Source organism: Pimephales promelas, chromosome 18 (genome assembly GCF_988280905.1).
Source record: "Pimephales promelas chromosome 18, fPimPro1.hap1.1, whole genome shotgun sequence".
Taxonomy (NCBI): domain Eukaryota; kingdom Metazoa; phylum Chordata; class Actinopteri; order Cypriniformes; family Leuciscidae; genus Pimephales; species Pimephales promelas.
This window is the reverse complement of record NC_142786.1, coordinates 22129198-22155086: the sequence shown is the minus strand read 5'-3', so window position 1 is coordinate 22155086 and position 25889 is coordinate 22129198. Positions and strand designations below refer to the sequence as shown.

Here is a 25889-nt window from a genome sequence, read left to right as displayed (position 1 = left end):
TTAAAGAAAAAAATCCTTCTTGTAACATTGTTAAAGTGCTATAAATTATTTTAATGTGCTCTTTCACATGCATAATACAGATATACTACTGATTTCCATTTTAGTGAAGTATTTCATTGTCTTCATATGAAAACGGAGTTTGTAATGTGACTGAATAGTGTGCTTTCAGCGTGTGTCGTATAATTAGTGTTTCTCACATGCGCTGCCTGTTCAAATGTGTCAAACTTTCTTTCAATTAGTAGTCTATAATGAGAGAGGATGGGCCCCTGGGCAGGCCACTCACTTTACTTAGCATGCAGATCTATTCATTTACTGATTCATATGCTAATGACTGCTAATTGAATCAGTGTGTTGGGTGTTTTCCTGGGTTTGATGATTTCGTTGGATCTGACCGCACAGGGTGAGAATGGTTTACTCAAATAGTAAGGCTAAAAATGCAATGAGGATAACAAAATTAGTTAATTAGAGCTTAGTTCACACTGCCACATAAAACACTGACAAGTTAATTCAGTTGAATAGAATGAATTGGTTACCTAAATAAATAATATTAGTACTTTATAAGGTATAATATAATGTTTTAATTATGAATAATAGGCCTTTTCATAGATAGATCGATAGATGGATGGATGGATGGATGGATGGATGGATGGATGGATTGATAGATAGATAGATAGATAGATAGATAGATAGATAGATAGATAGATAGATGGATGGATGGATGGATGGATGGATGGATGGATGGATGGATGGATGGATGGATGGATGGATGGATGGATGGATGGATGGATGGATGGATGGACGGACGGACGGACGGACGGACGGACGGACGGACGGACGGACGGACGGACGGACGGACGGACGGACAGACAGACAGACAGACAGACAGACAGACAGACAGATAGATAGATAGATAGATAGATAGATAGATAGATAGATTGATTGATTACGAGTAGGGCTAAAAGTTATGTTTTTCGTGTTGTTGTTTTTGTGCAGATATAGATCAGTCATAACGCACCTCTCCAAAGACAGCTGCTAATGATTGGTTCATCTTCACTGAACCACCTGTCACTGACGGCGAGCGCGCGCGTGCGTGTCAACGTCCGTGTAGTGACCGCGCGCGTGTCAGCAGCTTCAAGTATCTGATGAATATGAATGAGCTCGAGCTCACCGCTGAGCTGAAGCTGCTCGCGGGATATTCTCGCAGTGTCCGTGGACGTGACCAGAAGCGCCCAGCTGGAGCGCCCTCAATGTGCGATAAAGTAACGATGATGTTATGCTAGGTTGACTCCGTTTAGGATTTTTATCCGAAGACAAAGACATTTAGCAGATATATATATTTTCTTCTTACACTTTTTAAACTATTTTTAACCCCAAAGAAGTCGCCTACCTGTTTCCATTTTTGTTGTTGTTGAAAGGATTTACGTTACACGGGAAAATGAAGCCACGGATTTTACTGATCTACCTGACGTTTGTTGGTTCTTGTGAGTATAAACTTGTTTATTTTTTACATGGCTAAGGTATGGTAGCCTATGCTTTTTAGTCATTTTGATAAATATTCACCTATGTGTGTGCAATTTCCTTTCCATGTGGTTTCTTAAAAAAAAAAAAAAACATTGACCTATCATGTTTTGAGTTCTGTAGGCTATCAAAATAATAACTTTTTTTTCTGACGAGACTACGCTTACAAACTGCAAACTGTCTGATTTCTCTTATTTGGATATATGTCCTCAATAATCCTTAAAATTAATGAATTATGAAGCTAATTCAAATATTACATTTTTACTATTTATACATATTTTACTTGCTTTGTTTTGCCTTTAGCTACTTTAAACACTCTTGTTGTAGATTTTCGTTATTTTGATGCAGGACAAGCTTTGGTGCACAAAGCATCTTTTTAAAAGTTCATAAAAGTCATTTCAGCTGTTACTATCCACTATCTTCCAGCTCTATGCTGTAGTATTTACAGAGTGTTTCTCACCTTATAGGGAACTTATGAACCTTTTACATTTCAGTGTATTTTGAACATATTAAAATTGTAATGGTAGGCTAATGAATAGGGTATGATTATGCAAATAGTTATTATTTTGTTTAATGTGTTAAAAGCCATACACTAAACATCAGAATCCAATAGTTTATTGAACTAAGAGTTAATTTTATGACCAGTCGCTGTAACAAAAGGTTATTTTGCTGGTTAAATTCAAACCCATGACATAAAGTAGAAATGACAAGTCAAATGGTGACAAAGATTTTGCTATAATGTTAAAAACCTTTTTTAATATGGTGTTGAAGGAATATAAAAAGATTTTTTTTTATCATAATGCAAAAAGGTTAATTCGTATGATCTGATTATCTTATTAATGTATTATTTAAGTGAATCTTTCTTAAGTTAAGAAAAAATATATATATTAAATATGTAATATACAAATATAAGTTATCAGGGTAGAGCAATATACATCCTGCATCAAACCTTTTTTTCTTCTCAATTATTCAGGTTTTTATAAGAAACAAAAAATCTGTTCAACTTGAATATTATAAGAGACTAAATGACTTGACTTAGAATCAAAACTGTTTATTTTCAGACCTGATGCTATTACCATGAGGTTAGATCATGTGTTCTTTAGAATAAATCTCCTGTGGAATAATAAATAAACATAGTCGGAAAGTTGAACAGAAGGAGATTGGGAGTCTCATGGAGGAGGGGAGGGGGGGGGGAACAGATGACCACAGACAGAGGAGCTGCGGTGACCTTGGGTCTGATTAACCTTTGGGGTCCCTCTTCTGGACAGCGGAGCGGTCCAAAGCGGGTGGAGCGAAAAGAGAGCCAAGGAGACAAAAGTGGCCACCTCTCCCCACCCCCTTTGACCCCAACACCCTGATCTCCATAACACTGCTCCAGCCTTACTGGGAAGCAGCGATACATTTAAAATCGCTTTAAAGCTGTTGGAGGTTTATGCCTGAATAATCCTGCCACAGACTCCCTATAAACATAGGAGACAGCTAATTCTGACAAGACACCCATCCAGCTAATCCACATACAGGGCACAGACTGCAGTGGGGGGCCGATGTCTCTATCACTGCTAAAGCAAATCATGGTCTGGACCTGATCTTCACAAAGTTAGGAGTTTCCATCTCCAGTGGATCACCACAGATACCTTCATGTTAGAGCCAATTCAGTCTGTACATTACTCTAATTGAAGCAATATCCACTTTACTCATGATAATGAAGCTGCCATAATAACCTGTAATACAAAGTGGCACATTTACAGAGGCCTTAAAACTAGTTTCGGTGGTTCAGTTAAAGAAAATCATCAGGGTTCATCAAGCCAAAGAGGAACTAACAGTGGCATTAAAACTCACATGTTGCAGCAAAGGGACATTTTAACCCTTGGTTGCTCCATTAATAAATTGGCTTAATGGAAGCCCTAGACCCCCTTCTGGTCCTTATCCCAATAATTAAAGACCTGAGGCCATGGTGATGGGGTGTCCTCCCCCTGCAATTGGAGCGTATTGCTTATTGATTTTACCCAAAGGTTTCATGTCTGAGAAAGACTTTTCATAAAAGCTGTTGACCTACAGACATGATCTAATTAATAGAAAGGCATATATTTGGTTGAGGACCATTGTACGAAAAATATCATCTTAAAACATTCTGGAGTCAGATACTCGTAGAGCTAATTGTTTAATAAGGAGGGTCGAGTTCAACTTGAGGGGATTGTTTCCTCTTAAGTGGAAATGTAAATGTGTTAGCATGACTTTGAACTTGGCATATGCCACCTAATGGCAATCAGTGTTTAAACAAAAGACAACTTTGTCTCAAATGACCTACACAAAGGAGTGTTTGTGCAGACAGCGTGTGGCTGTTGTAGTCAGGGAGAATTTAACTCCTATTATGGAGTCAAAGAAGCCCACCCTGAGCAGCGTGATCCCCCCTTTCCACCCAGCTTCTTTACAATTCCTCCCCCAAGTTATTCAGCTATTGTTTACGTTAGATCTCCTGCTGCTGCCATGGATATAATGGGAGGAAAAGAGAGCGAGAAGAATTTGTGAATGTTCATATGCATTAAGCATTTCTTTCAAAGGCATATATCACTTTTTCAAAGTGGCAGGCCAGTTTTAGTAATGCTAAAATCCTTTCTGCGCAAAGCAGAGACTCATAGGCTATAGAAATGATAATGAGCATTAAAAATTAGAATATTTTCCTTGAGACGTATTGCTCTGTAGGTATCAGCTCTAAATCCTTGGCTTGGACTTTTTTTTCCTCAAATATCTTTTTTTTCTCCTCAGATTAGCTATAAAACAGACATGTGGAGTTTTATGTAAATGTACTCAAAAGTTTAGATTCTGGAAGACTTAAAAAAACTTAATTGCATGAAAATAAAGACCTTTGCAATGTTACAAGAAAGTAAAAGCTTCTATTTATCATATAATTGTGGGGGAAAAGTACCAGTTTGGCTGCTGCTAAAAATACAGGTTTACCATCCCCGGAATAGATTACATTTTAAAATATATTAAAATAGAAAATAGTTATGTTAAATTGTAGTAATATTTGACAATATTACTGTATTTTTCATCAAGTAAATGCAGCCCTAGTTTTAATACAGTACATTTTCATTCATACACTGTAAAAAATATTTTCAAGATTTGTTATTACAACATATTTTCTTTTGTCAAATCAACTTTATAATAATTTATTTAGTTGAGATAACTTATTATTTTGAGTTTCTGATGATTAAATTAATCTCCTTTATTGTATTAACTCACTTTTTCCAGTTCAATCAACTTAAAATTTTAAGGCAACCCAGGTTATTTACTTTTTTAAGTTAAACCAACAATATTTTTTTACAGTGTAGTTATCACAACATTTTTTCTTTTGTCAAATCAACTTAAAGAATTTATTTAGTTCAGATAACATATAATTTTGAGTTTCTGATGATTAAATCATTCTCCTTCATTGTATTAACTCACTTTTTCCAGTTCAATGAACTTATAATTTTAAGGCAACCAGGTTACTTACTTTTTTAAGTTAAACCATCAATATTTATTTGCAGTGTACACACTATTATATTATATTATATTATATTATATTATATTATATTATATTATATTATATTATATTATATTATATTATATTATATTATATTATATTATATAAAGGTATGGTGAGAGTGTTACATATCTTTGCCTCATTGACCTTTCAGAGTCTCTGATTAGAAACGAAGGACATTAGAATAATGTCTGGCCTCCAACAATAGTTTGTGAAGTTCAGGTCCAACCTTAGTCTGGGGACAATGGCCCCAATTGGACAATTGGGGGCTGGGACTGTGTGTGTGACTGGACACAGGCTGTGTGCCTTAGGCCCCACGTTGTTCATCCACCCTTCACCAACTCTCTCATGACCCTTTAGGGACTGAGGTCACAGCTCAAGGGGTGGGGATGGGTGGGGATCTCCTGCTGCTCAGCTCATCATCTGCAATCCCCCCAAAAATCCACCTCTCATCTGAATTATCTGAATTATCCCCAAACTTGAGCTCTTAATCACACTTCTGTCCGGGTCTCCTGCAGGTCGTAGATCTTAGAATAGTGTGCTATAATGACAAACTTCTCTAATGAAAAGATGCATTCCAGTATGAGGTGAGCAGAAACATGAAACCTCATTCTTACAAAAGTGGTATATTAATACATTTTATTGTTCTCTAAGATGGTTAGTATTTAAGATCAAGTCCATTTATATGCCTGCTATCACATTTCCTTTTTTAAATTGGATGTATCTATAGCAAAAAAATACATTATAATTGTACACCAATACCTTTATTGCTTAGGCCCATGTATTATACTTTATATCTCAGAATCCAGCTTGTGTGACATAACCCCCCTTTCCCTTGGGACCTCTGAATTTCATTAACACTTCGGGTGCAGAATGCCATGGAAGGGTCAGATGTTAGCTAGCCCTCATAAAACTGAAAGAGGAAGAGACAGACTCGTCCCACCTACATCTGCTCAGTGTGTGAGTTAACTGGGAGCAAAAGAAGCATCCCAGATATTCCCTTCAGTGGAAGACTAGTTTATAGCTCTATATATTTATAGACTCCAGTTTTGATATTGTCCAAGGTATGGCTCCTAATGCTTGAGCTTATATGGTCATGTTGTCATTGTTAATGTCAGATTTTGCAGCAGTGGTTTTCTAAAGTTCGCACTCTAGGCAGCCTTATTTGAGAGAACAACACACAAAAAAAAAACACTCTTAATAGTTCTGGACCAAAACGACCATTATTTTCATTCTGTACTAAAAAATTCTAAAACCTAAATCTAAAATTAGTCATTTTAAAAGCTAAAAGTGAATTTAGTCACCACAGCATTATAATGTACATTATGAAAAAAAGATAAAGCTACATTGTTATTACATTATTAGTGTTTTTAAAGATTTACTAAGTAAGCATTAGGTGATGGTAAAGGTTATTTAAAGGTAAAAATGTGCAATTAAATATCCAGTATTAGCACACAAATATCTATATTTGTAAAAGAATTGCTCAATTCTCAAATATTGTCGATGTAGAACAGATATATTTTTTCATCCCTATAAGCATAACACATCTTACAAATTTTACAGCTCTAAATGACCTACATATGTCAAATAATAAGCAGCTAGATGCACTTAAAAGGGATAGTTCACCCAAAAAAATGAAAATTATGTCGTGATTTGTTATATTCCAAGCCTGTATGACTTTATTTCATCTCCACACACATATTTTAAGGAACTGTTTTTGTCCATACAATGAAAACCAATGGGGTCCAAAAACACACTGAGACTTAAAAAAAATATATATTATTGGCTGATCTATCCCTATGACTAAGACTCTTTTCACATTCATGGTATGGCTGTCATGATCAAGTGCAGGTGGCGTTCGAGGAACCCAGTGGTCAGAAATTTGTATATTTCAGTGCAAATTGAATGGGGGGTAGGTTATAATATCCATCTAACAGATGCTGAAGGAAGGTACTTCACATCTCATCTAATGCAAGTTCAAGAGCAGACTTGTGCTCTTTAACATAACAGCTGCTGGAGACACCGGCCATCTCCAGAGGTCACATGAAAGGTTGCTTTAGGTCTGGAGTTCTCCATATAAAAAGCACAGAAGATGTGTGGAATGGCCAAGTAGCGCGTTGACAATGAGAGAGGACTGGGGTGAGCCAGTGGCATGGGAAAGTCACCCTGGAACCAGACTGAAAGGAAAATGTGACCGCTGGGCTGTTTGGGATGGTGGGGGGTTGTATAAGTGGGGGGCAGATGGTCCAGACTGAGAGAGGTGCAGAAGGCTCCTGGTGGTTACCGAGAGTTGTTTTTTTGGGTGTCGTCACAGGCCTATTGTCATCAGGGTGGGTTTATTCAAAAGAGATTCCTCTAACTTGACCCCATAACTCACCCTAATTCTCCATCCCTTCTACTCTGGCTTTGTCGCAGCTCTCCATGCTTCACTGGCTACATTGCGTTTGTCTCTATTGTGATGACCAGGTTTGGTTTGATGATACTGAGTAAATAGGCAGATATGCTTAGATGGTAAAGCTCACAATGACGTCAGTCCTGAGACACAGATGCAGATTTTTTTTGGAAAGTTTCGGAGCTTGAGGTGACAAAGAGAACAGACATATGCAACAAACACAAAAACATGCATATCATAAAAAAATATGCTAACTTTAATGTCTATAGAAGTCAAGTGCTTTATAAATATTGTTTCAAAACCAACAGGATTAATGTTGCAAATGTATGAATACTATTTAAGCTCCAAAGCAGCTTTAAAAAACAATATTGTCATTATTCAGGTCAGTGTTGATTACATTTATTTCAATAACAATGTGAATTTTGCAATGTTTAACTCAGTTCATCTACAGAAGGTAGTGTCAATACTCAGCTCAGATCAGTTCAGTTCTGTTGCATCAATTATGAAACAGCTTCGATTCAACTATAAAGCAGCTTTACAGAAGACAATGTCTTTCTCCAGCTCAGTTTAGTTCTTATTCATTAGTGTCAGTGCAGTCAGATTGATAATTTTGCTGAAGTGCATTTTAAACCTGTCACTATTCTACATATAATCGTTTAATACTATCATTATAATCTGATTTCTGACCATTTATTTGACATGCAATCTTTAGCGTTTAGGGTTTGTTTCATTTGTGTTCTGACCTATCTTATATCCTTCTCTCACTTTCAGGTTTGTGTAATGGATCTGAGCTGGCTTTCCTTACGCAGCCCAGCGATGTGATCGCGGTGCGGGACAGACCGTTGATGCTGGACTGCAGGGTGGAAGGCGAGGGTCCCATCACGGTGACGTGGCATAGGAACGGAGCGCCCCTGCTTCCGGGAGTTGGCAGCCGGGCGAAGATCCTATCCAACGGCACGCTCCTGATCCGCAGCTTCCAGAAGAGACGGGACGGAGATACGAGCGATGCTGGAGAGTATTACTGCGCTGCACAGAACCACTACGGCATGCTGGTCAGCCGCAAGGCCCGTGTGCAGCTCGCATGTGAGTGACTGAGGAGAGACATGGGCAGCTAATGAAATAATTCACTATGATATGAAATCGTATGCTTTTATTTGCTTATGTGAAAAATACAGTGGCATAGTGGCAGCACCAATGTCCACTTACTCCTGGTCTCTGCTTTTACTCAATCCTTTCCCATTTTTCCTTTGGCTCTCCCTTTGGTCCTATAAAAGCAGTAGGGTGGGTGATAATCCTGTAGAATTATAGTTGTCACTACATGCTTCCCTAGAAGGTACTACGTTACCATGGCAATGGACTCTCATTGGGAGGCCCTTCTTCTAACGCCCCTATCCATTGATTATATGAACGACCAGGCTATTTAGACCACAATGCTCTTGGCCCCTCATCCTTACGTCCTCAATGAAAATCAACATTTTAGATGCCAATATCAAGTTATCATGGTAACTTCACATATGTGAAAGTAAGAATAATTTTTTACAGTATGTGCTTGCAATGTGCTTACAGTGTACTTACCAAGTACTTTGTAATATAAGATAACTACATGGGTTAGGATGAGGTTTATGGGTAGGTTCTGGACTACTTATTAGGCTACCAAGTTATTGTAATTGCTACAATAAATATATACTGTAGTATGTAAATGTGAAACGGGGCTGTATGCTAAAATGCTACCAGAATACTTGTTATACCACAAAATAATCTTTTAAATAAATTGGTTTATCTTGTTTTTTTTTTAATGAAATATCTAGAAAATAATCAAATGTTAAATACAAATATCTTCAAAACAGGATACATTTACTTGACACGCAAAATCATGAAGAGAATATACCCTGAAACCTCACAGTTTTATTACATGTATGCTTAATATAATACAATTATGTAAGTATACAATTATATTTATGATTAAACGTATTTCTGTAAATGTTTTAAGGAAGCCTCTTGTACATCTATTTGATCAAAAATACAGTAAAAACAAATATTGTGAAGTATTATTCCAATTTTCATTTTACCTTACATATTTAAAAATTGTAATTTATTCCTGTCATGCAAAGCTGAATTGTAGCAGTATTACTCCAGTCTTCTTCAGTGTTATATATGTTGTGCTGCTTAAAGGAGTAGTTCACTTCTGAAAAAAAACTTTTGCTGATAATTTACTCACCCCCATGTCATCCAAGATGTCCATGTCTTTCTTTCTTCAGTCGAAAAGAAATTAAGGTTTTTGATGAAAACATTCCAGGGTTTTTCTCCATATTCAACGAACGAAACGAACGAATTGACTCGGAAAAAGATTTGTTCATTTTAAAACTTTTTTTTTTTTTAAATGAGCGATCGTTTCACTTGATATGACCCCTATTCATAGTCTGGAATCGTTTAAAGCCCTTTGAACAGTTTGCACTGAAACTTTCTTTTGAACCTTGAACCATTTGGTACCCACTGAAGTCCATTATATGGAGTGTTTTCATCAAAAACCTTCATTTCTTTTCGACTGAAGAAAGAAAGAGATGGACATCTTGGATGACATGGGGGTGAGTAAATTATCAGCAAAAGTTTTTTGAAAAGTGAACTACTCCTTTAATATTTTTGTGTAAATTATGATACATGTTTATCAAGATTCTTCGATGAATGGAACATTCAAAAGAATACACAAAAGAACATATCTCACTCAACTGATATTAATTATAATTCATATTTATTATATGGCTTATAACTCACTCAATTCTCTTCGTCCCACAGCTCTCCCTAAATTCCATACTCACCCAGACTCCATGTCAGTAGACGAGGGAGGTGTTGCACGTTTCCAGTGTCAGGTCAATGGCATTCCTGAGGCCAGCATCACTTGGGAGAAGGACCGTGTTGTACTTGGAACATCTGATGACAGGTAACATGGTCCTAGCAAACAGTCTTTCTTTATTTTGTTCCTGACAATTGCTAATTCGTGTTACTCTTTCTCCACAGGTACACACTTCTCCCAATGGGTATTCTGCAGATTACAGGAGTTAAGAAATCAGATGCTGGCATCTACCGCTGTGTCGCCACCAATATCGCCAACACCCGCTACAGCCATGAAGCATATCTGAACGTAACCGGTCAGTAGTCAACCTTGATCTGACCAACACCCCAGATTGCATGTACATACTGTTCATCCAGTAAATAGGGCCTAAATTATGTTTGTATTGAACACATGTGGTTATTTGAAGGACACAACCAGAACATTGATTACCTCAAATATCAGGATGTCAAATGTCATCCTAATAAAATCATCTCTTTATTTGTTCTTCTACGCTCAGGAGGTGTCCCTCGCACCTATAAGGAACCATTCATCCTGTCCGGCCCACAGAACCTCACCATTACCGTCCATCAGACCGCCATCCTGGAGTGTATCGCCACCGGAAACCCTCGCCCGATTGTATCTTGGAGTAGACTTGGTAGGAATCCTCATACTTAAACTGTCCAAGGACAACTGGGTGTGTTCACACTTGGCAGGTTTGGTTCGATTACAACGAACCTTGGTGCGATTCCTCTGTTAGTCCAAACTCTGTCCTCTTCCAATCGAACTCTGGTGCGGTTCGACTGAAATATGAACACAACATGAACCAAAGACATGTAACAAACCCAAAACAGGACGCGATGTCACAAGATGCAACCCTAAAAAGGACAGAATGCTCAAGAATACCTGGTTCTTCTCGTCATAGTCCCGATGCTGTCCATTACAGTTCAGTTCATTTAGTCCAGCACAGCATTGTTTTGGATGTTCAATAAGTCGCAAAATCTACGTTTTTGTTTTGTGGATTTAGGTTCAGACAGTGTGAATGCTACCTGAACCTAAATGTATCTTCTTCTTCTTTGGTCCAGACCAAAAGAGCCAAGAGAAATTAACTACAAGTGTGAACGCACCCTTAGTTATTTTCTAGTTCTGTTCTCCTCATAATTCATTTCCTTCTCATAATCCATTTCCATCAGATGGCCGATCGATCGGAGTGGAGGGCATACAGGTGCTGGGCACGGGGAACCTGATGATCTCAGATGTCTCCCTTCAGCACTCTGGAGTATATGTGTGTGCTGCCAACCGGCCCGGCACCAGGATGAGGCGTACCGCTCTGGGCAGGCTGGTCGTGCAAGGTAACAGAAATCCAAAGATATTCATCATTTGTGACTAAAATGACCCGTCTTCCACTCAAGCTTAAAAGCCTTTTTATTATTCCTCTTCATTTTGGCATTTTTATGTCAGATTAAAGATCATTTACAGTGCCTACTGTTTAAAAGTTCAGGGTTGGTACAATTTTTTAAATGTTTTTGAAAGTCTATTCTGCTAACTATAAGTAACTCTGAAACTACATGTCAACTAACCCTCATTAGAGTATTAGTAGACTGTTAGGGTTTGGGTTAGGAGAACATGTAGTTGCAAAGTTTCTTCTAGTCAGTAGAATGTCTTTTGAGGAGAATCAAAATAAAAATCAGGCAGTCTACTAATACTTTGATGACTGCTAGTCGACATGTAGTTGCAGTAACTTATAGTTGGTACACTGTAAAAAAATATTTTCAAGATTTGTTATCACAACATTTTTTTCTTTTGTCAAATCAACTTAAATAATTTATTTAGTTCATATAACTTATTATTTTGAGTTTCTGATGATTAAATTAATCTCCTTCATTGTATTAACTCACTTTTTACAGTTCAATCAACTTAAAATTTTAAGGCAACCAGGTTACTTACTTTTTTAAGTTAAACCAACAATATTTTTTTACAGTGGACCATGGAAAAAAAGTATTACCTTATAATTTAAAATAACTGTTTTCTATTTTAATATCCGCTTGATTACAAAGTCGTCAGTGTCGCATGATCCTTCAGAAATCATTGTGATATGCTGATTTGGTGAAACATTTCTTATTTTTTTATCAGTGTTGAAAATAGTTGTGCTGCTTTATATTTATGTGGAAACTGTGATGAATAGAAAGTTGATTTGAAATCTTTTGTTGTCACGTTTGATCAATTTAATGCGTCCTTGATAATAATTTATCACAGATTAATCACAGAAGTATGTTTTAGCTTCAGTATTTCATAAATGGTCCAAACTCATAGGGAAAGTAATAGCTGACCCCACACTGCTTAATCCTGATTTGTTGTGACTCAAGTTCACAAAGCACCACTATTACAGTAATTGTATTACTTGCACACTTGACTGAGCACAACATATCAAGCATATTATCTTTTGTGTGTGTATAATGAAAGTTTGAAGTATTTGTCGGGTGCTATGTTGACCAGGCGTCAAGCAGAATTGGTTTTGAACATGACCCTTGTAAGCTGACTGGTCAGCACAGCAGGAGAAGTCAATAATCAGGCCCTCCCTTCTCTCTGCCCTTTTTGTTATTTTTTCTCACTCACTCTGGGTCTGATGGTGTGGGATTCTCTGACTACCATTATGGTAATTGAGGCCTGCTGGTGCTGTCCAGCTGGGCTTGAGAGGAATAGCTTGTGTAATGAAGTCAGCTGTTAGGAGATATCCCCCTTCAACACCCCAATGACAAAGCTCATCCATCACCCTGCTACTGTCCGTACATTCAACCTGATCATATATCCCTGAGGTATATATATATGCTCCTCTTATTGGCTATCTTCAAAGTAGCTGCACACTGGGGGTCTTTAGGAATCGACAACATGAGAACAAATGGGTAAATCATCCATGAGAGAGTGAAGTACAAAAGTCACATTTAATACCACACAGTCAGTAGCTGTGAACATCTTTGCTTCTTATACATCTGAACATAAGTATAATCATGTATTTTAACATCTTACACAGACAGACAGACAGAAAATCATAATCAAAGCTCTGAATATGTGCTCTTGAGATAATGTAGATTATCCTCTTGTACTCTTGTCCTTATGCATCTGTTCATTTGTTAAATTGTTGTTGGAATTGCACCCAGGTGCACTTTCTCTATCTGTGACCCAAATGTCCATCTTAAGCCTGATCAATCAATAGTCACCCCTATCAGTCTTTTACAACAGAATTGGCAGTGAAGCCATTTGGGGGAGGTAATCTTGACTGTATTGATTCATTTATTGATCCACTTTTTTGTGTAAAACGGGAACAAAGAGATTAGGTTAGGTTATTTCCAGCCCCTTCTCAGCCCAAGAAGTCATCTAACTGACGCTTTTGACCATACGTCATCATCCGACATTTTAGGGTACCCTGGAGTTAGATGACGCTATCTAATCCTAACCCTAGGCTACCCCAGACCTAAACCTACCCGCGTCATCTGACTAACTTATGCTATAGGTAAAGCTTCAGTTAGATGAAACCTTTCCAAAAAACCTTTCCAAAAGCCTCGTGAAGTCAGATCAGTGATGCAAATTAAAATTTAGATTAACGAGAAAGAGAAATGAAATTCCATGCCAAGGAATTGCTCAAAAATGCTTTACAATAAGGTTCAATGTCTTACCATTAACAATGAACAACGAATTGTAACATTGTATTTATTTAGTTTATGTATTATGAATTGATATTTTACTTGATGAGCAAGTATAGAAATTCAGTAGAAGAAGCAGAAAGGGGATTATGGATATTTTAGTCCTGTTAACTTCTGTATGTCTGTCTACCTGTCACAAAGGTAAAAGTCTCCTAGTCAAGTTCAGTTGTTGTCCTCCAGACTCTCAGCTCATTGTGGAAGTGAGGTCTGCACTTTCACACACCCGTGAAGGTTGGGACAGATGCTGAGCCAGGATCTGGACAATAGAGAACAAAAGGGTAGATAGACAGGCAAAGAGCAGTGTGTGTGTATGTTTTGGGAGGGGCGAGGTATCCCCTCTCACCTCTGCCCTCTCATTTCTCACCTTTGACATTGGCCTAGGAAGCTCTTAGTAGAGATCCAGCGGAGGGGGCGGAGTCTCCTCTGACAGACAGGTGATGAAGCAGTCCTACAATGAGGATGGGTGATGGTACTTCTTGATCCTCCCCCACTGTTTCCATAGCATTACGAGGGCAGTTGTTCTCGTCCCAGCTGGTCGTCAGGCAGCGAGTGACGAAGTTCAAGAGAGAGACTATGACAGTATAACATCTTTCTGTCAAGAGAACCCCTTCCATTGTGTTCACCCTGGGTTGTTTTTAAAGGGATAGTTCACTTTGAAATTAATTTTTGGTATGTTTTAGCTTACCTCAAGGGCATCCAAGATGTATGTGTCTTTGTTTCCGCAGTAATTTAAATTTTGATATTTTTAGGTCAGATCATTTGTGTCTGTCAGTCATATAATGCAGGTCTATGGTCACCACCTCAAAGAACATGCACAGATAGTCCAAAATTAATGTAAATGTAAGTACAAATTGATGGCCTAAGACATGAAAGGAGCGGTTTGTGTGAGAAAGCGAACAGTTTTTATATCGTTTTTTACCTCTTGTAATCACAGCCACGTTCAAATGATCTGAAGGTGCGGGCGCTTTGTGGCTGTAGTTACAAGAGGTAAAAACGATATAAATACTGTTTTTTTTCTCTTACAAACCACTCGTTTCGTGTCTAAGGCCATCAATCTGTACTTACATTTACGAGTCACTAAATCATGTTTAATTTTGACTTCTCTGTGCATGCTCTTTGAGGAGGTGACCATATAGACCTGCATTATATGACTGATAGACATGAACGGTTTGACCTAAAAATATCAAAATTGAAACTACTGCGGAAACAAAGATACCTACATCTTGGATGCCCTTGAGGTAAGCTAAAAAAATATTTCAAAGTGAACTATCCCTTTAATACGACAAAATGAAAGGGTTTTGACTGGTTCAGCTCAAGGGTTTTATAGGTTAAAGTTAACCTGAAAATGTATGCCATACACATCATAGCAAGTGCAAAAAATACCATTCATATTGACATGGAGCTCTTTGATTTAAGTCATTACATGTGGCTTGAAATCCAGTGATTGCTCTCAAGAATTAGTTCATTAAATTGGTTATGCGTATGAAAGTATTACACATCAAAGGCAGCCATGTTTTTTTTTTTCAACAATAATAATTGATTGCACAAGTCACACAACAGAATGAAATGAGTGAGGAGGAATAGCCACCTGATCAGATTCAAGGTCAGGATCTGAGAACCTGCTAAAAGAATAACTGATCAATACATGAGATGGATTGGACGCTGATGCTGTCAGTTGACCCTGGTTGTCAAGACGCAGCTGCTTAGTTGAGGAGAAAACAGACCCCAAAAAGCTGAAGCTGCTGTACTCTGATTGCTTCCTCTTTGCAGGCAAGGGAAATTGCATGTCATGGAATTATAAATCCATCTGAATCAGTCACAGATCGACATGTGCATGTGTTTTATGTGTGCTTGAGCTCTGTTTATAGCTGACTTTTAATGTTCGTTTACATGTAATTAAGAAGTTTGATTTCAGTCAGACTATAACACTAATTCGTCTTTTTAAGATGCCATATCATTTATATAGCGTGACGGAAATAGTACAAGAGCAAATCAGTTTTGGTAAATCCTTTTGACTACACGTGTTAAAATGTGAAAACCTTTTGCTAAAAGAATAAGTTTCATGCTTATACATAGGCTACCACAGCTAAACATGTTTATAATAACATGGTGCAAAGTATCATTTTTGGAAATCAGGGCTAATAATACATCTCAACTGCTCAAAGTAACAATAGTAATAATTATAGTCAAAGTTTGGAAGTGACTTTTTACATTTAAAAAAAAAATCTGTGAAAGAAGTATTTTATTCTTAAGGCTACATGATAAGAAATGCAGTAAAAACAGTGATATTGAGTAATATTATTACAATTTTAAATATAAACAGTTTTCTGAATAAAATTATATTTCTTATTATTATGAAAAACGTTTTTGCTGCTTAATATTTTTGTGGAAACTGTGATACACTGCAATTCAAAAGTTTATGGTAAATATGATTTTTTTTTAAAGACATTTATACTTTTATTCAGCAAGGATGCATTAAATTGATCAGAAGTATCAAGGTTTCCATAATAATATTAAGCATCAAAAACTGTTTTCAACATTGATAATAATAAGAACTATTCTTACTTGAGCACCAGTAATTGATCAGCATCAAATCAGCATATTATAATGATTTCTGAAGGATCATGTGACACTGAAGACTGGGGTAATGATGCTGAAAATTCAGCTTTGATCAGAGGAACAAATCACATTTTAAAAGACATTAAAGTAATGATTTTTTTAATTAATCTTTAATCTAAAATGTTGGCGAGTTGTGTATATCAGATGCCAGACAGATGCAGCATGTGTCGGATCCCTCTCAAGGCCTTTATTTAGTCTGTCCTCAGTTTAAAACATTTCCATTCAAGGATGTCTATTCATCAACATTTCTACTCGGGTTCAAGTGTGAAGTGCTTCTTGGGAGAAAGGAGAACCACAATGACGTGGCTGATGAATGACACCCCCTCCACACACACACACACACACCGCTGTTCATTCAGATTGCATCTGGAGGTCTGAAGTGACCTCTGTCCTATATTGTGCCCTGCTATAGTTTCATTAAACACACCCTCCAGCCCCTCCCACTGCTCACTTTGACCCTAATGTCTAAGCAGAACCCAATGAAGTGTTTATAAAGGCTGCATTTTTCAGACCTACAGACCCATATGATGAATTTTATCTTTTTATAGTGGTGCTTGATGTATTGTTGTGGTATTCTAACCTCAGTTTTTATGCATTTAAGTATATTTTTTGTGCCTTTTAAAAAAATATAAAATAAAGATATCGGGTATTGGGCATTCAAAAGTTTGGGGTCAGTAAGAATTTATTGTTTATTTTGGGGGGAAAGAAATTAGAAAATACTTTTATTCATCAAGGATGAGTTAAATTGATCAAAAGTTACAGTAAAGACATTTATAATGTTAGAAAAGATTATATTTTAAATAAATGCTGTTCTTTTGAACTTTCTATTCCTCATAGAATTTTGGGGAAAAAATGGTACACGACTGTTTTCAACATTGAAAATAATAATTTATGTTTTTTGAGCATACAATCAGCATATTAGAATGATTTCTGAAGGATCACGTGACACTGAAAACTGATGTGTAATCAGCAACAGTAATGATGTTGAAAATTCAGCTTTCAAATTACATTTTAAAATATATTAAAATAGAAAACAGTCATTTTTAAATTGTCATAATATTTCACAATATTTCTGTTTGTCATTTTGTTTTCTCATCAAATAAAGCAGCCTTGGTGAGCAGAAGAAACTTCATTTAAAAACATAAAAAATCTTACTGATCTAAAACTTTTCACCGGCATATATACAATATATATATATATATATATATATATATATATATATATATATATATATATATATTGACAGGCACAAAAAAGACTATTATATATATAAAAGTTTTACAATGTAATTCTATCAAAACCAAGCTTTAAAATGAGTCTATATATATATATATATATATATATATATATATATATATATATACTATCATTTAAACATCAAATGAAAAAAACTACTAATAATAATGATAAATAAATAAATAAAATAGAGAGTTATATAAAAAAGTAATTCATCTATGCATATTTCATTCTTATTTTAGAGGTGCCTATATCTTTTCAAAATGCTTTTGCTCTTGATTTATTTATTTATAAGAGTTTAAGCGAACTTACTTTCCTTATCAGTTGATTCTGAAGTAGATTTTAAAAGAAATCTTTTCATTTTTAATTCTATTTTAGATATTATTCAGGGCACAATGATGAAAAACAACAATCAGCCGTGAAACCAAATTAAACATCTTCTGTGCGGCTCATATTGATCTGCCAAATCTATATTTTTGTCCAACGGTTTTAGAAATGTTGACCTCTTTTGAAGGGGGAGCTTCACTGTTTTAAAAATCGGTGCCTGATTAATGGCTCTCTATTGAAATAGGGTTCCCTTTGACCTATGACCCCCCACACCTCCACAGAGCACTTCGGACCCTCTTCCCAGGGAGAAGGGGTTTGGTCTGGGGGTGTCTGGTTGTGGTGGGTGTCAGTAGATCAATGAGATGCATAGTCCTGGGGTCTGGAGAGCTCTACATATATGCATGGCCATTGTGCGGACACTGAAGAGGTGTCAAGCAGAACGATGAACTGTGACGCCGGCTGAGCCAGACGAGCGGCTGATAGAAAGCACAAAATAGAGTTTAAGTTCAAGTTTTGATTTTTGAATTGAGTGCATTTATAAGGGCCATAACATGGTAAATATTAATGTATAGATGTTAAAGAAATGTATCTCTGGTTCTCATCTGAAATGAGCTTTCTCTGTATCATACTGTCATTTTTATTTTAAATCAAAACAGACTCATTTTAAAGCTATTCATATCATTGTTTTGGTTTTGATAGAATTACATTGTAACACTTTACAATAAGGTTCATTTGTTCACATTCGTTGATTGTATTCATTAACATGAACTAAGAGTGAAAAATACTACAGCATTAATTCATATTAATGTTAATTTCAACATTTACCAATACTTTATTAAAATCAAAATTTGTATGTGTTTTAATGGATCTGAATAATGAACAAACAATGACCAGTTGTATTTTCATTAACTGATATTATCAATGATTAATAAATACTGAATTATAATGTTTATAATAATGATAATACTTTAGTTAATTAATGCATTAACTAAAGTTAACTAATTCACAGTATTGAAAAGAAGTGTTTCTAAATACATTATTAAATTGGTTAAATAAATAAATGTCTTTGTTTTTTTTTGTATAAATTAGATACTATTATAGTTTTAATTATTGTATTTTACTTTTAATTGAAATTTTTGTTAAAGTTTTAGCAATCTTGTGTTTTTTGAATGTTTATTAGGTTTCTTTTTTTTAAGTTTTTAGTAATTTTTATTTCAGTTTAGTTTTAGTTATTTTAGTACATCAAGTTAAGACTAAGTAAAAAATAAGACTTGGCAGCTAGCTGACATAAAATAAGAATAATTTAAGTTTTTAAATATGTTATTTCAGTTAACATTTATTTTATTTCAAGTAATGGCTTTATTGGTAACACTTAACAATAAGGTCTCATTTATTAACATCAGTTAATGTATTAAACTAACCATGAGCAATACATTCTTTGTTAATCTTTGTTAACGTTAATTAATAAAAATACGTTGTTCATTGTTCGTTCATGTTAGTTCACAGTGCATTAATGTTAACAAATACAACATTTGATTTTAATAATTAGTAAATGTTGAAATGAACAAAGTGATGCAAATCCAGAAGTGCAGTTCATTATTAGTTTATGTTAAGTAATGTACTTAACCAATGATAAAACTTTATTGGAAGGTATCGCTGTTTGAGTTGTACTTGAATGCTAACCCTGTGCTTGTCTCAGCTCCTCCAGAGTTCCTGCAGTGGCCGCAGTCGGTGTCGAAGGCAGCAGGGGGCAGCGCAGTGTTCACGTGTGTGGCTCAGGGTGTTCCCGAACCTCATATCATATGGCTGAAGAATGGAAAGCTACTCATGCCTGGTGATAATGTCAAACTCACCAACAATAACAGGTACACACAGTTAGGAGACTCGGGAATACACAAAATTACTGCTGAAATACAATTAGCCATAAAACCTTAAGATATACTGCCTATAAACACAAAGTACACCAAAAAAAATCATATTTTTTTATGTTTAGGTGCATATTTTGATTTTTTTTCCCAATTTTATTTTATCTTTAACGGTTTTCTACTTTTTTAGTAAGAACATATAAAAACAATATTTTAGCTGCTTAATGGAGCCTTTCCTCAGACTGCGATGACTCGTTCCCACAGTAATCAACATTGCAAATCGAGTAAATATTTCTAGTATTTTCATGTTTAAAAAATGTAATACAAATTTATAATGCTATATTTAACGTTTTATTACTTTGGCATTAAATGACTGCTGCGATGGTGTTTCTAATACAAATGTCAAACATGACATCTTTCTCTCTTCTGACCAACGTTAAATATCTCGATATTTTTTCCCTCTTTTGAAAAAGTCTTGGATTGTTTTCTTTAGCTATTGGAGCAAATGGGAATAAAAAAATATATATTTGCAGTCATCCCCCATTCACTACTATAGAAGTTTACCAAACTATGACGACTTCAGCTTCTGAGAACCCCAGAAATATAAAAAGGGTCCATTTACCCTTGAAAATATCTGGTGTCATTACAACCTCTGTCCACTAGATGTCAGTGTTCACCTGTTTTATATTCTGTCATCCAAACTGTAATGTGCAATATCTGGCCCTACTAGCATTTTCACCCTTTGTCACGCACGTCACATATTAATAATAATAATAATAATTCGTTACATTTATATAGCGCTTTTCTGGACACTCAAAGCGCTTCACATAGAAGGGGGGGATCTCCTCAACCACCACCAATGTGCAGCATCCACCTGGATGATGCGACGGCAGCCATAGTGCGCCAGAACGCTCACCACACACCAGCTTACTGGTGGAGAGGAGACAGTGATGAAGCCAATTGGTGTATATGGGGATGATTAGGAGGCCATGATGGACAGAGGCCACTGGGCAAATTTGGCCAGGATGCCGGGGTTACACCCCTGCTCTTACGAAAGATATCCTGGGATTTTTTATGACCACAGAGAGTCAGGACCTCGTATAGGACCTCGGATAATATGTCCTGACAGAGAGTCAGGACATATTATAGTCTATTGGTTTTTAATGATCATTTTAACAAAACGTGCAAGCGTTCTTTTGCCTTTTTAAGTTAGATAGACATTATATAAGAGTTTCATGGTATGTTTTAGTGTTGGTAACATGTCCCACATTGTCCCACACTTGGTTTGTTTGATGGTGGTCACCCTATCTGTAAATGTTAACAAAGTCACAACATTTTCACAGTTTCGATTTTTGTGAAATAATTGTTTTTAGCACCCTGGCCGTGACTCGCATCACATCAGAGGACGAGGCCATATACCAGTGCATCGCTGAAAACTCTGCCGGCACTAACCAGGCCAGCGCTCGTCTGGCTGTTTCCCTGGCCAAAGAGCTGCCCGATTCCCCTCAGGGCCTGAAAGCCACGGCTCTGTCTAAAACCACCCTGCAGCTCTCCTGGACACAGCCGCCGGCTGAAATCACAGACGGGATCATCGGATACGTGCTGCACATCCGCAAGTATGGCGGTAAGTGCCTCTGGAGTTCTGGGCTCCACTTCAGACACACATTCGCAAACTTCCCTAAGCACTAAACACAACTTTATCAAGTTGGCGAAGGACGCTTAAATGGACAGACCCTTGACTCCTCCATTTTGAGTCTACTCAATATTTACTGTTCAGTAAAACAGATCCATAAACCACAATGCAACACGATTGTCACAGCAGATTGAGCTTAATTTACCCCCACTCCATACAACCAATAGCTAATGCACGACATGTTTGTTTTCAGAGCCTGAGAGTAAAGAACTTCAGGAGGCCGTGAGTAAGACAACATTTCAGCATGACCTCACAAACCTTGAACCTGCGACCACCTACTCCATCTACCTGAAGGCCTACTCTCCTCTGGGTGCCAGTGAACGCTCCAGTACTGTGGTTTCCACAACACTAGGGGGCGGTATGTAGCTACACACTGTGTGCTGTTTGGTTCATGTTCAACTCTTCCTCCATCTCCCTAGCTGTCTCTTCTCTGAGCCATGTCAGCATTTTTAGCTCCCTCTGTCCACACATATGTCCTTTTCCTGTTTTGTCACAGATGTATGAGCATGGCTTCCTTTTTGCCTACCCAGCTTAACAGAATTAACTTGGACAGTGTTCCTTATTGCTCTGAGCTGATTATAATGGTTTTTCTTTCTCTGTCTCCCATCTAGTGCCCAGTCCACCTACATTTTTCACCAAAGCAATAAACACCACAGCAGTTCAGGTCCTTTGGGAGCTTCCCAGTAAGCCTGGGAAAACTGAGGGTTTCCGTCTGTCATACCGCAGGGTTCCTCATGGAGAGATCCTGGGGCCGATTGAGTTGCCATACCATGTTAACGCTCACACCTTCTCTCATCTCGGTGAGGGATAACGGTTTCTATATTTGTGTAAACTATGTTGATTCAATAATAGATGCAATATATATTTGCAGACGCCGTACGGTTTGCTGTTTTCTTTTACAATGCAATTGAATTCATGAATTTGAAATATATGCTAAGTCATATAGTCATATATTAAGAGCATGTTTTAAGTAAACCTTAATATTGTTTTGCAATTATATTGTGAAAGTGCAATACAAAAAAGGGGTTTCAGTTTTATATAACATTACTTTGATAGTGGGGAGAAAAAGATATAATTTACAATAAAAACAAAATCCAATTATTTAATTTAGCAAAAAACAAAACATGTCTTTATAATACGTTTTTTTTTATAACTGAAAATGTTTATATATGAAGAGTTCAGATGCAAAAGCCTCTAAGTGCCATTTGAAATTTTCTTCTAGAATGATAATTTTTATCAAGCTTGTATATTTAAGTTCAGTGATTTCACTTAAATGGCAATGATAATTACCTATTAATTGTTATTTAAGTGAAATATACAAGTTTGACAAAAATCATCATTAAAGAAGAAAATTTCAAATGGCATTTAGAGGCTTTTGCATCTGAACTCTTCATATACATATATACATATATATATATATATATATATATATATATATATATATATATATATATACCTTCATATTTTTTTGACAAATGTGGATCATTTTTTGGTTGTTTGGCATTAATAGGTCTACTTTTCAAGTCAAGAGCTTTATTGTCATTGGTCCTGTAGTACAATCCAATTCTTATTTTGTTACGCATTTCTGTAGAATTTTCCCACATAATCAGCACAAAAAAGCCATCAGATTTCATCTACCCCTGCTTATTTTGACGTTTTATACTGAAACTCTCTCGCTTCTCTACTCAGGCTAAATGACCTGTTTGAGCACCTCTGAAGAAGCCATTATGTTTGTACAGTGATGGTTGAAATGTTCTGAAATATATAGTGCTAGAGAACAAACACTCCTCTAAAAATACTATTACGTGAAAAAGTGTGAGTTTCAGGAAACTCAGAAAGGAGTGAAAATTGAGATGATGAAAGCAAGATCATACATCACGTACAAATAAAGGTGCCAAAGTGAAAGAAGGAGCATAATAGCCAGGTTTCACACCAGACCTCAATCCCCATGACTCAGCTGATCAATAGCTCTATGGTGACTGACTGCAAAGTCAACAAAACCAGCTCAGTGTATATGTGTTAGACCTAGACACGAATGCATGTGTATCTTTGATTGATTTGCAGTGTGTGCGATACTGACCGATTACATTTTTTCCCCATAGACCCCGGTGCTGTGTATGAAGTCAAACTGGTGGCCTACAATGGCAATGGAGAGAGTGACTGTTCAAAGAAACTGGTGTCACTGGCCGAAGACGGGACTAGCGCTAAAACCAGAGCAGGTAAAGCAGCTTTTGCTTTGGCACATGAGTTCATTATTTTAAAGTGCACTGTATAATGACCATGTTCTGTGGTTCAGGAGAGGAAACTCACTGTGACTGCAGGGGTGTAGAGAGCTCCGTCAGCAGTATTGTGATTGGCATCCACATCGGCATGGCCTGCATCATTTTCTGCGTGCTCTTCCTCATGTTCGGATATCGGCGCAGGTAATGGAGCTTTTGGTTAGATGATGTCATGAAACTACATGCACAAATTTTACAAATATTTTCCTATTAATTCACTTCACAAATATAAAATGTAATAATATTAAAATAAGCATAATAAATGCATACCACTATAATGCTATCTATCTATCTATCTATAAATATATCTATAAAGAGAGCGAGAGAGAGAGTCAATTTCAATTTCCATTCAAATATAAGAAAAATATTTTATAACCCTAACCCAAAACACTAAACTTGGTTTAGGTATTAATCTGACAAAATTATTTTTGGAAAGGCAAACTACAGCTACAGGGTTTTTTTTATTATGCAAAAAAAGCATAGAAAAACAAAAAGCTCACAGTAAAAGGCATGCATTGACTACAACATAATCAGTTATTAAAATTTCATTGGTTCTTGGTTTTTGCATGTGTCAGGGATGTGATTTTTCCGGATTAATCCGGAATTCCAGATTTTCCGACCTGAAAATGTGACCTACGTGAATCATGCAGATCTGTAAAAAAAAAAAAAAAAACTCTGTACATTTTCCTGCTTTTTTGTCCTTAGCCAATCACATGCCTGATGTGTTCATAATTAATAATGTCACACAATATGGCATGTTTCATTGTGTTATTACAAATAAAACTATTGACTCCAAGCACAACTAGCAATATACTTATATTATACTTACTTATAATATTTGAATTAAGGATGCGAGATGTCAATTTCACTTGGCCGGACATCACTTTTGGCCACTTCTGTAGTTTAATAAATATGATATAAATACGTTAATAAATGCATTCACATTTTTTCTCAGTTTCCTCTGTAGGAAAGGGACTCAGGACAGCTGGTCTGTGCCACAGGGCGAAGATGGAGGACATCATTCTCAAAGCAATGGCATCCCAAAAGAGGGAGTAACACGGCCTGCTCAGGGCATTGAGTTAGTTCCTCCGGTAAGACTATCATCTGTGGTCTTGCTTCTCAGTGCATTAGAACTGAGAATAAGCTGTCTTTAGCAGATTGTCTATTTTTGCAGATTGTCTATTTTTAGAGAGTGTGTGACTCACCAGTTTGATCAGCAGGAAAGTTGTTTTGCTGCCAAAAGACTTTTACACCTTGTCTGTTAACAGAGTTTATATCATCAGTAACAATAGCATCTCAGGCCCTGTTTACACCAGGTATTAACTTAAGATGCGTTTTGATTCGATTGGATCACAAGTGGACGAGGTTTGGGCTTTTCTACTTTTAATCACTTCCAAAAATAGACAATGCATTCGACCAGATTGCTCATGTGGTTAGCACAAGGCTGTTTGATCTCCTATTTACATCTGCAAGACGTATTTTAAAGAATGTTTGCTCATCTGCAAGACGTCTATAGGACGTTTCCTGCAGATGTCAAATAGACGTTTAGAAGATGTCTCTAAGATGTAATGATTTAGAATGCATGTTAAACTGACATCTTATAAACGTCTATTTGACATCTGACAGGAAACGTCCTATAGACGTCTTGCAGATGAGCAAACACTCTTAAAAATACGTCTTCCAGATGTAAATAGGACATCAAATACCCTTGTGCTATCTTGACCACCTACTGACTTAAAGAATTATAGGTAGCGCTCTAGCTAGAAGGGATTTAAACTTTTTTGGCTGAAGACCCAAGTTTGGTTTGAAGATGAAAAACGTACCAAGCACAATGTTCTCTCAGAGCAGAAACTAAAGCTGATGATCTCCGTATGTTTTTCCGTCATCTCCGGGCACGTTGGTATGT

At 36.6% G+C, this 25889-nt stretch overlaps 1 protein-coding gene and 1 long non-coding RNA gene across 3 annotated transcripts; one reads left to right on the top strand and one right to left on the bottom strand.

Annotated features, from left to right (window-relative positions):
• The first annotated feature begins 1174 nt into the window (after positions 1 to 1174).
• LOC120485021 (immunoglobulin superfamily DCC subclass member 3) lies at positions 1175 to 24131 on the top strand. Its single transcript, XM_039680510.2, has 12 exons — positions 1175 to 1481; positions 8208 to 8519; positions 10230 to 10374; positions 10452 to 10582; positions 10784 to 10921; positions 11457 to 11615; positions 19846 to 20011; positions 21385 to 21635; positions 21898 to 22062; positions 22316 to 22504; positions 23807 to 23923; positions 24001 to 24131. The coding sequence occupies exons 1-12, from the start codon at positions 1436 to 1438 to the stop codon at positions 24129 to 24131; spliced, it is 1950 nt and encodes a 649-aa protein (XP_039536444.2). The 5' UTR covers positions 1175 to 1435.
• LOC120485022 (uncharacterized) lies at positions 13209 to 24100 on the bottom strand. Of its 2 annotated transcripts, none has more exons than XR_005623836.2 (3): positions 24015 to 24100; positions 14329 to 14495; positions 13209 to 14220 (listed from the first exon to the last, which is right to left on the bottom strand). It is a non-coding gene; the product is annotated as an uncharacterized LOC120485022 (long non-coding RNA). The 2 variants fall into 2 exon arrangements; XR_005623837.2 differs by lacking the exon at positions 24015 to 24100 and adding an exon at positions 19830 to 19910.
• Positions 24132 to 25889: the final 1758 nt, after the last annotated feature.